The 12,548-nt window shown below is 35.0% G+C and overlaps 1 protein-coding gene across 1 annotated transcript in view; it reads right to left on the bottom strand.

Annotated features, from left to right (window-relative positions):
* SYNM (synemin) overlaps nucleotides 1-12,548 on the bottom strand; it is a 40,516-nt gene continuing 27,968 nt past the window's right edge. Inside the window, exons 4-5 of the mRNA XM_069098496.1 lie at nucleotides 5,031-7,489; nucleotides 1-4,093 (exon numbers count right to left, since the gene is read on the bottom strand). Of these exons, the coding sequence (XP_068954597.1) occupies nucleotides 3,740-4,093; nucleotides 5,031-7,489 (2,813 nt within the window). The 3' untranslated portion in view covers nucleotides 1-3,739. The remainder of the gene's footprint in view (nucleotides 4,094-5,030; nucleotides 7,490-12,548) is intronic.

Consider the following 12,548-nt stretch of genomic DNA (forward strand, 5'->3'; position numbering starts at 1 on the left):
TGCGCTTAGTAAATTACTTTAATTATAGTTTGAGTAGCAATACGAACAAAAAAAATCTTTGAAAAGCATTCTCTTTGATATCAACATGAATGACCTCTCATTTTAACTTGGGGCCTATTACTGTTTGGCATTAAATTTTTATTGAAGTCTCATCACTCCTGATTTGCTTTTTCCTACCTGAATCCAGGGTCTTCTGATATTGGAAGAGATGTATAGGATTCATAGTTACTGCTAATCTGCAAAACAGTTTCTAAACATGCTCTTCAGAGGTTTTTTTGTGTTTTTTTTTAATGTTACACTTCAAATAATCATACGCTATGTCTACATCATGGCAGATAAATCCATTGAAAAGTGAAAAATTCCGTAAGTCAGTGTTGTGTTTTGCCTGAACGTTGCAAAATTGTAGTCTTGACTCATTTTTGTGTATATGTGTGTGTGTTTAATGAAATTGCTCTTCTGAATAAACTGTGTAGGTGTATTTGTGTTGGCTACACTAAGCTATTGTGATATATAGTTATACAGTTAAAATAGACATGAGGTGTTCCTAGGTAATAAGGCAAAATAACAGTAACATTGCATATTTTGCCTGTAAATTGCCAACCCTGCCACTGTTTAAGGATATTTTCACTTCTTTGAAAAATGTATTTCAACTTCAAGAATAATAGTAAATTTTTTAAAGTCCACTTTGGAAAAAAGAATAACTAAATGTGTCCATGTCATTTTAAAAATAAACATATACTTTGAAGATAGTCAACTAAAAGGGTTGTATAAGTTAAAAAAGCTTAAGGCAGAAATGATCTCTTCTAGCAATAAAAATAGATTGTCATGGTGGATATATTATGAAGAATTCTGACCAATATTTTGATTACATAAATAGTCCAAACTACAGCTAAAATTCTCATGCACTTTTGAAATAAAACTTTGAAACAGAGAATTGATTGTAGAATAGTGAGCTATATTGTCATTTAATTTCTGGCCACAAGAGAAACAGTGTGGTAAAATGGAAAGTGCACTGGGTTTGAAGTTGGGAGATTCAGCTTCTGATCCTAATTCCAGGTCTGCTACTGCTTTACCACCTGGGTGACATCTGGCAACTCGTTTGACTTTCCTGAGCCTCATTTTTATCATCTACCAAATGATGGGGTTGAACTCAATGTCTCGAGGGTCCTTTGATAGCTCTAAATCCTATGATTCTATGCCAAAGAAAAAGAATGCAATAAAACACTGCAATTCAAAGTAATTACCCACCTTTCCCTACTTCCATTTATACAGAGAGGGCTATTTAAAAAAGAAAAAAACAGACCATCTTAAAAGTTGGGCTGTATTTAATGTGTATCTCTCCATAATATGCAGGTTAAAATAAATAACATTTCATAAATCTTATCTGTTTCAGCTGCCAAAAAAAATGGTTCTAAAAGGATACCTTAAAATGATTAAAAATATGATTTCTATGATTATACACACCTTTTAGATTAAAATATTTGAGGATGGTAAATCTAATTTGAACTGCAATTACAACCAAAAATCAAGATAATTTGGCACTGAAGTTGAAATTGACCTTAGCACTTTATTCCTAATGTCTTACTCCTATCCAACACAGTTACATGGAACCACTGCAAACGGCATAGGAAACATAAGGAAAAAACAATCTGCCTCCTTGCCTAAAATATTGATTGTTTTTCTTGATGTTAGAACTTGTGCTGCTCAAGACATTATTTTATGAGATACCCTTATACCTTTAAAGATAGCAGCTTTGAAATCATATCATTAGAACATATGATAAAAGCTGATCCAATAGTAATTATCATCTTTATCTCCACTATGTATTATTTGTACTCATATACATCTCTGTAGTCTGTAGCATGGAGCATTTTCAATCCTGCATCAATCGCTAGTGAATTTGTACTGCATTGTGATCTAGGAGCTGCTGTCATTTTCTTCCCTACCAACACCCCCCCCCCCCCACACACACACACAGTTTTTTTTTAAGTTTTTAACATGTTATTTACTTTCCTGAGCAAAATTAATAATTATTTCTATTTATTTCTTCTCAAAGTGCAAAAATCTCCACCAAGGATTTCTATTCTTTATTCATCTTTGAATTTGGAAAGGAAAAGACCCGAGTAATGGTATTGAAAGAAGTGTGTTGTTTGACTGTCATTTCCTTAAGGTATAATATTTTACTTTTTATAGCTATACTGCAGACCTTTCACCTAATGTTGGTTTCCACATTAGTATCATTTTCATCATTATATATGATGTCATATTGTAGATTCATATCACAGACCATTTATATTAATATCATTTGACTGCAGCCTAAACTCCCTTCTACAAAAATAATAGTAATAACTCACATTTATATAACATATCCTACTTCAAAGTCTTTTCCTCACAAAAATCCTTTTAATTATATATATATATATATATATACATATATATATAATATCTCCATTTGATAGATGATAACACTGAAATTTACAGAGATTACATCTCTTGCTGTAGGTTGCTTAGCTAATAAGTAGCAGAATGGACAAATGAACTCTCATCTTCCAATTCCAAATCTAGTGCACTTTCTATAGTACCATGCTACTTTTTAACACTGTTTATACCTCCTTGTGTTATAGGCATTTATACTCTTTAATTACATCAGAATTATCTTTGTACCTCATATCCCTAGTGTGTGTTTGATGAATTGAACGCAATTACCTAACTAGATTATGAACTCCTTGAGTGCAAGGACCATGTTTCATTCATCTATCTGTCTTCCCTGACCTTGCACAAAATAGATGCTTAGTAAATGTTTCTTGGTGTTGAATGTGAGGATCTATGAGCTTCATAAAAGTAAGGAGAAGTTTAAGCATAATATGACTTGAACTGAGCTTTTCCTATGCTAGGGTTATGATGAAACTGTCAGCACAAAGCTACAAAATAAACATCTTAACTGTCTTCATGCTTCCTGAACACCCCAAATACTATAACCTATACACATTTCTAGTCTTAATTCCTTAAAGCTTTACAATATAGAACAGGCATATTGACTAAATATATTGTAATAGAATATTTAGTTGGTCACTATAAATAAATATGACATTTTTAAAGTTAGGAAAATTGAAATCTGTTGATTCACATCCTAGAACAGAATTTTCCTTTTATGGCAAATTAAATGTTTTCCTGAAAATACTGAACTAAACAGCAATCTATAGTTATAATTCTTTTTCTGTAAAACCTGTCTCCTCTAAGTCCAGAAACGCAGTGTTGTCTCTCACAGATACTCAAACTAATTGTCTATTTTCCCTAGAATGTTAGCTTATTATATGATATTAGCACATGCATATTAATTAACCCTTAAATGTTATATAGTTACTCTTAATCATCTTAGTTACAGATAAGAGCTTTTCATTTAAATAGATGTCTGGCCCAGGACAAAACTGATAAACTATCTCAGGTAATGGACAGAAAACTCCAGTTAAAAAATTCTTAAAGATTAGAGAAATAGTAATTTTCCAAAATTCTCAAAATTTCAAAATATGCTACATATTAATATGACTCCTTCACGAATGAGTCCATGAAATAAATTTAAAGTGTTTGGAGCTCTCTTTTTAAATTAATTTGTGTAACGAAAAGGGTTTAGGATCAGCAATCCCAACCAGTGAATCCCTTTGAAAAATCAATTTAAACTCTCAGTGTGTTGGTTAGGGTACTGTATAACATTCTGTTAAAACTCAATCTATTTGAATTTTCAAAACCAATGTCCATCATTCTCCTCTTCCTCTTCTTCTCTGTCTAGATAGAGGAGAGCAATTTTCTTTTCATCAGAAATCACTGACCTTTGGTCTACCATTCTCTGCAGCTGTACTGTTTTATCAAACATAACCTTCTCTGTGACTTGTTCACCATGAGCCTGGTTGTCTGGAGCAGCAGAAACCTGAAAACTCATACTTGCTTCTTTGTCTTTTTTGCTTTCACTGTCTCTCCAGTCACCATCATCAGATGCAATGTGAACTTTTGCTTCCTTCCTTGCGGGAAAGAATATGGTAGTTTCTCGTGTGCCTCTAGCAGTGCTGGGGGTTTCTTCTCTATTAGTCACATCCATCTGAAAAGTAAATGAAATTTTTTGGTCCCCAGGTTAATATGTTGTGTAGACTGGCTGCTCTCTGCTAACCCTTCTGACTCAGAAGTGTCACCTGAGCCAGTCAGTGTGAAAGTTTTAGAAGTGGGCCCATGGAAGATTTCTTCTTCAGTGGTTTGACTTTCTGTGGAGCCCAGCTGAATATGCCTGAAAGATTTGCTAACACCTGATGGTACTTCTGCCTCTGGTACATCTCCTACAATACCTTCCCTTTGGATGTTCAGAGACAAACTCCTGGAAGATATTTTTCTCAGACACAAGAACATCTTTCTGACTTAATTTGTAATTTATTTTGGATCTGTTTGTGTCTGAGGAACCAGTTGTGTGAAAAATGTTTCCAGATTCACTAAACTCCACATGATGAGAAATTAGTCCATGGTAAATTATCTGTTCAGTTGTCTGGAACTCTTGGAGACTAATTCTAATGTGCCTGATTGATGTACTATCTGATGATTCATCGATATGAGAATTGTCTCCTTTCAGGCTGAATTTCCTGTCAGAGAGAGGGGCACTGAAAATAATCTGTTCAGTATATACTTTTTTGGGATCTAATTTAAGGAGCCCCACAGAACTCTGGGTGCCTGCTGATCTTTCTGTCTGGGAATGCTCTCTAGTTCCTCCAAATTTACCTGGTTCAGAAAGGACCTATGTAAAATAACTTCTTAATTAATATGAAATTGTTTGGAACCTAATAAAAATTGCCCTAAAGAGTTGTTAGTATCTTTGGAAAACTCTTCCTAAGACTTTCTGTGCCACCCACTTCTTGAGATGTAGAGAGAAGACCTATAGAAATAATTTCTTTAGCCAATTAATTTTCTTGAAGACCCAACTTAGAATGTCTCACAGACCTATGGGTACTTTTGGAGCCCTCTATCTCATTAAGTTGTGCTTCCACACTTACCTCTACCACTTCTGAAGTGGGTCCTTCATAAAAGATTTGCTCTGTCCTCCGAATTTCAGTGGGACCTATTTTAACATGCCTTACAGACTGGTTTATGTCCTCTGAGACATGTGATTGAGCAAAACCTCTTGGGCTGCTAACTTCCACAGTTGCAGAAACTGGACCTTGGCAAAAAACGTGTTCAGCGGTATAATGTCCTCCACCACCACCGCTTCTGTCACTAGATGAATTGTAAATTTCTCTACTGGCCCAACGACTGGATTTAATACTGGAACCAGAAACTTCTATACCATTTTTACTATCTGGGCTTTCAGGTTCCTGGGCTTGGTGTTTTTCAAAATTATCTACAACTGCCGACTGTAATATTTTCTCTACTTTGCTAGAGTTGTCTTTACTTAGTTGTTCCAGATCAAACTGATTTGCATCAAGGGTTTTCGAGAGATTGACTTCAGCAACAATCGTGACTGATCCACCATCAGTGGTTTTCTCAAATTTTTTCACTGAAATATTGTCAGTGTCCCCCTGGCTCTCCTTAGTTAAAACAGACAGTTCCTCTCTCACACTTTCAGGGAGGCTCCCTTCCAGCTGCCCAATTGTCTCCACCAGCTGATGTTTGGGATCTTTGGAGAAGAGTTCTTTAATTGAGGTCTGGAATTCATGGGGTATTTTAATTTCTTTTTCAATGACAATGGATTCAGCATGCAATTCGTCACCTTTTGAGTGTTCCTTCCAGTGACTGGAATCCACATCCTCTTCTGGAGAAAAGATTTCTGACGTGCTTGAAAACTCATCTCCAGGCAAATTATTTCTCTTTCTCCTTTTCTCTGTGCTCTGTGAAACTTCATCTTGCCAAGAATACTTGATAGTTGACTCTTCCTCAACATGAATCTGCCCATACACTGAATCTTCATCTTTGTCATAACTTCCAGAGTATTCATCTGGAGTAGAAACAAAGTATCTCTGCTCTCCTTCAGAGTCACCTGCTTCAGTTACTTCTTCAAAGTGAGTTACATTCTGATGAGGTTGCTTTGTCTTTTTAAATTGATTACCTGAGAAGGAGATACTTGCTTCTTCCTCACCTTCCTCATCACTGTAATGCCTCTCAAAGCCTAAAGAGACATCATCTACTTCCTCTACCTCAAATGGAGTTGAAAAGTCAGCCTTCTCATCAGTTACATATCCTAATGGTTCTTCAACAATCTCAACATTAACTACTTTAGCTCTCCCTTCTCTTCCTTTCAGGCCAAGATTTATTATATCTCCTATCATGCTTTCTGCCGATTTCCCTTTAATCTCTACTTCCTTAGCACCCTTGTTTAACAGATGCTTCAGGCTATCTTCATCTGAAACATCTATCTCTTCAAGCAATTTAGACTCCACAATAATCTCAGTCTTTGCCTTCCCCTCTCCAGGAAGTTCTTTCCTCTCCATGTAAGTGACTTTTGTATCTAGAGGAGGACTAGCAGATGTCTCCAAGTCAGAAGGCTGCACAAACTGCTGAAGAATACTAGAAACAATATTTTCTGCTATGGTTTTTCTGGTGGAATCTTTGGTGGAATCAGCAGCATCACTGGCATCTATCTTGAATTTCAACCCTCTCTCATCTGTCCATTTCGTTTTACTATCACTGGCACTCTTTTTTTGAAATGTTTGTATATCTTTTACTGATAATTCTACTTTGCCATCTTGTGGTACTTTTACATGCCCTTGACCCTCAAAGCTAACGGGTATTTGTATTTCTCTTTTTTCTCCAAATATTGTAGTTCTCTCCTTGGTTGATTCACCTCCTTTAGCCTTTCCCTTCAACTGCATACTTTCCCTCTCCCTTGCTTCCTTATCTAGTTTGGTCATTTCTTCCCATCTTAAATTTCTTTCTTCAGAAGCCTTTTCTTTAGAGTCAAACATTTTCTCCTCTTGTCTTGGTTTAGTTAGTTCTATTTTATGTCTTCTCTCCTCTGTAGATGCTCTCTCCTCTGTTTTCTTTTCTCGAAGAACACTCATTTCATTTGATCGAGTGCTTACAGATGTACTCATCCTTACATCTTTATGTTGGTGGCTTGGTCTTTGAGCACTTGTTGATTCTTTGGTTAAATATGTGGTGATGCTACTTCTACTTTCTGTTTTCTGTCTATCAGGAATCACTTTCACCTGAGGTTCTGTGCTTCTTAAAAGGCCGTGTGTTGTAGGAAGTGTTCTGAGCTCACTATGATCTTTTGCGGTTCTTTCATATAAAGCTTCTTGTCTAACAGTGGAAGAAGAATAGCTTGGACCCAGGAAATCTTTTCTTGGAGCGCTTCCAGTTACTATTGTAGCCTGGGGGCCAAAGTATGTTGATCGATTTGTATGTGGTACTGAGATGTTTTTATTTGATGAGGTTATTTTCTCTCTGGAGAATATATTCTGTTTGTTTTCTCTTTGTAATATGGAATTGGTATACTGGCATGATGTATTCCTGACTTCTGCAGAAATTAAGCAGAAAATGCACTAAAATTATTATAGTTGTAGCACTGTTTATCTTAAAAGTAATATAATACCAAAAAAATCAATATAATGTTATATAAGTTAGGTTTAGTATTTCAGGGACAGAAACAAATCCTTACACTAAGATGATATAACTACAGAGTTTACTGAATAATATACAACCCATGTGGATTTCTCACTTACACCAGGAGGGTATGAGAAGATGTGTACATTTTTGATCTGCCTAACTGAAACTTTTAGAACACTCACCTTTGTCTAGCTTGGGGAAATAAGGCTACTTACTTAATTGTTCCTATAAAGTTGGCACTTTCTAGACAATAATAACCCAACCACAAAATGACTCACAAATTCTAAGGCCTTGTGCAGTTTTATATTGAATTTGACAAATGGAATTGAAATCTCTTAATACATACCAACTTTGAAGTGGTTAAATAAAGCTAACCAGGCCTTAGTGGAATTCCTTTGGAGTCTGCAGTTACATTCATGGATACTCCATAGTCACTGTATCTCTATCTGTATATACCCCATATGACTGTGGGGAGGGGAGAACTAAACAACCTGCATCAAATGCAAACATTTCCACGTCCCAGCTAATATCTCATAATGCCAATACTACTGAGCTATTATAATTAAATTCAAGATTACAAATAATTTCACTATGAAAAAATGCCTTTCCTCAATCATGTTCTTCTAGTATTCATATATTCAACAACAAAAATGAAACAATTACTTGTGGAGCATAGAATCTGCATAAGAAAAAACATAACAGCATTTACCAATTGTAATAAGCCTCAAACCAAAGCCACTACTAACAAGGAAAAGAAGAAATCTAGACAGGGTAAGTTGATTTGGTTTTGTTTGTTTGTTTTTTTCATAAAAGAAAGCATTTTAAATGGAAATAGTTAATTCTGGGAAACAAGGATAAGAAACAAATCCCCCAAGAAAGTGCCATTTCTTGTACTTTCTCCATATGATAGAAAATGACTACCTTTTCAGTCTTGATGTGAAAAGGCATCATTAATATGAATGAATTTAAAAGGATATTTCCTTTGAATTACTGCATATTCATTAAGTCAACAAATATTATTTAAGAACCTACTGTGTGCAAATGCAAAAGGAATACCAGCAGATGGAAGTTTTTATAATTACATCAACTTTTCCTAATTGGGTACATTTTGTTTACATTTAGTTTTAGCAGGGGAAAAAAACAAAAGTTTTTCTTTTAATAGGGGTACCATTAAATACCAATCATTAAGTAGCATTATACACTTTCATATTTCTAAAAGAACCTGAGACAAATTATGTCTTTTAATATCTCTCATAAATTATGAGAGATAAATTATGATAAACATCTTGATAAGTAAATTTCCAAATGCTACAGCTAAATATTCAGATGGGAATCTATTTGACAAGGTCAGATCCTATCTGTTGCTGAGAGATTCTCAATCGTCTTCTACCAGGTAATGATAATTCAATAAAAGAATATAACCCTATGACAAAAGATGACAGAAGCATTTGAAAAATTCAACACAGGAAAGAAATAATCCAAAAGTTTAAGCCAAATTAGATAGTGTTTCTGATGCAACATTGAGTAACCTCATCATGATACTAAACAAATGCTGTTCACAAATAAAGCCAAACTTTTTAATCTAACTTTGGGTCACACCACACACACATGCACGCACGCACGCATGCAGGAACACCCCAATATTTTCAGTCACATGTGCCTATGGATAGCAATACCTAGCAAACTATCATCACAGAATGAGAACAAGGATTTTTAGTTTCAGAAGTTCATTTGACTCCTGTACTTGCAATAGTCCCAATACCCTAATAGCTAAAAGGTAACAGTGATTGAAATGAAATAATAAATAAACTCTTCAATATTCTCAGTTTTAATGTTTTTATTTTATTCTGAGTGCTTAATGAGGTAATCCACAATAACAAAATGAAGCCTCATTTTTTGATATATAATAATAGGATGTCCCCTCTGCCTATAGCCTTTCCTACATTCACCACATTCAAAATGTTTCATATGCTCCTTGGCATAATTTCTTTTATCTGTTTTTCACAGAATCAAACCATTGTTGGTCCAAGTAAATACATGCTACATATATCAACATTCATAAATACAATAAGGATATACATAGAAGCACATCATCATTTAGATGAATCTCAAAATATAATTTAATGAAAAATTCCTTTTTTTAAATTTTGAGAGCAAATGTCCTCGTCCATTCTCATCCTGTTTCCAAACTCAGAAGGTGAGGTTGCTCTCCTCCAAGTAAAGTCAAATATGTAACTCCAGGTGTACGCGTAATCCTATTCATTCCCATTTCCTCTACAACCAGTCAGCCCCTTTTTTTCATTTTCAGTTTCTGTCTCTGCACTGTCTCTTTCTCTTTTGTCTACATACATGTCCAGATCATACCTATCCTTTAAAAATAAAATTTTCTTGGGGCGGCCAGGTGGCTCAGCGAGTAAAAGCACCAGCTCCAGTGTCGGGATGACCTGGATCAAATCTGGGCTCAGATACTCAGCACCACACCCAGAAATAACTGGCCATGTAACCTTAAGCAAGTTACTTTACCCCTATTGCTTTAAAAAAATAAATAAATAAATAAAATTTCCTATACTGCTCAAGGTATATATATATACTATATCTGTCCCCCAGTTCACTGCAGAAATTCTGGAAAGCATAATCTACATTCTTGTTTCCACCACCTCACTACTCCTCAGCCCCCAGAAATCCAGCTTCCATCCCCACTCTTGCTGAAATTTACTTTCTCTGATAATCATATTACATTCTTAATTGTCAAACCCCATGGCCTGTTCTCATACCTCATCCTTCTTGACAATCTCCAGCATTTAAAACTATTGATTCTTGCCTTCCTGAAACTTGTCTCCTTCTGTTTCCCTAACCCTAATCTTTCCTGGTTTTCCTGCTACCTAATGGGTCTTTTGCTGGATCATCTTTGTCTTTCTGCATACTAATTGAGGATGTCCCCCCAAAAGTTCTGTTGTTAGTTTTCTTTTTTCTCTCTAAACTGTCTTTTAGTGATGATTTCATCCACTTAAATTGCTTTAATTATCCTCTTTATGAATACAACACCAAAATCTATGCAACTAAGTATATTACCAACTATCTATTGGTCACAGGATCATAGGATCATAGATTTGTAGCTCAAAAGAAACTTAGAGTTCCTTGAGTCTAACTCCTTGTTTTAAAAATCTGAGGGTCACATTATTACAATTACAATATTACAGATAAGTGTAGTGAGGTGAGATTTGAACCTAACTCTTCTTAGGTTCTCCCTAATCTATTTCTCTACCCACTACATCATGCTGCCTATGTCATCTCCACCAAGATGTCCTGCTGAGATACCAAACTTACTTTATCCCAAACTAAATTCATCTCCCCTAAATCTCTCAACTTCCCTATTTCTGTGGATAACAGCATTATCCATCCTCCTTTCTACCAAGGCTCAGAATCTCACAATTAAATTGGACTCTTCTAATTGATTTACAACATCTAATCAAATGTCAAGTCTTGTCAATTCTGACTCCACAAAAGTTCCTGCATCTCCTGGCTCCTCTTCAATTCTCACTACAGCCACTTTATAGGACCTTATCACTTCTTAGATAGACTCCATTACAAATCTCCAAATGGGAATCTAGAGTCTAGAGTCTAGGCTCTACTCTACATGATCCCTCTTTCATAGAGCTACCAATATAATCTTCCTAATGTATACATCTGCCTTTGTCACTCAGCTATTTGAAAACCAGTGACTCCTTTCCCTATTGGATACAGTGCAAACTACTTAACGTAGCATCTTAGGTCCAACTTACCAAATCCAGCCAAATTACACCTCTGTGGACTCACACAGTGACTATCATGTACATTTTCTCCTTTTGTTATTTCTCTTTTTCTATAGGAAAGAGCATACTTCCTCCCTAAAACTACTTTGATTTTCTTAAGGGAAACTGATTTCTCTCTCATCATAATGTCTGTTTTTACCCTCACAAAATTCTGTTGGATCAAAATTATTTGTATCTTCCCTATCAAATTATAAACTTTTTAGTGCTCATTTTAACGGTATATATGCTAGAATATAAACTCTTTGAAGGCAAGGATTGTGTCATGTTGCATTTTTGTATATCTGACCCCTAGGAGACTACTTTTCACACAGCAGGCATTTAATATTACTATTTGTTGAAGAGAAGTAAATATTTTGTCCATTTTGATAGCCATCCCGATCATTTAAATTGGAAAAATCTTTATATTTGCAAAGTGCATAGAGCAATTACTAAATTAAAAAAATCACATCTAAATCACATTGTATGATCACCATTAATGTTTTCTTCTTAGTCATAGTTTTCAATACCTTTTTGTTGTCTTCTAAAAATTAGCTATATTGAGAATTTCTCAAGGCTTCTTAATCTCTTCCTATTTTATCCATGAGTCTCCTTATTTGAAAAATGTTTGATCTAACAAGAAGCCCAAGTCCTTAACACTACAGCTTATTGTACTGTGATTGTTCTTGGAATATGTTCGAAGGAGGGGTTAGGGAGACACATTCATGATAAGCTCAGGACCAATCACAAAAACAGTATGATTTATGTATGACATATTGAACTGACCCAAATAGAATTCATTATTACTGATTTCATCTGGTGCTTACAGTGGGATTCTATGAAACCCTGAGTACTATCTCCCATATAAGTGTCCTGCAGGGTGGAAAAGACTCCAGAAACTGTTTGCCAGTGATTGAGCAATGGCTACAACCATCCTTCCCTTTATTTTCTACCATGGTGATTGAAAGAAGAGATGGCTTGAGTAAAACATTCCAGAAAGATGTAAATCAAAGCATTTTAAATTTAAACAAAAGTTTTGGCACTTAAAATGAATAAGGTTCAGTTTTCTAGAAAACTTAAGTTCTTAACATTTTCTTAAAGTACTTTGGATCTCTCCTTTGCCTTTAAAAACTTGTATCTTTATCATATTTATTTATGTAAATGCCTTTATACATATGCCTT

The sequence above is a fragment of the Petaurus breviceps genome, unplaced genomic scaffold (genome assembly GCF_028583685.1).
Source record: "Petaurus breviceps papuanus isolate PSGF00001 unplaced genomic scaffold, PetGlider_PUasm1.0 37, whole genome shotgun sequence".
NCBI classification, from domain to species: Eukaryota; Metazoa; Chordata; class Mammalia; order Diprotodontia; family Petauridae; genus Petaurus; species Petaurus breviceps.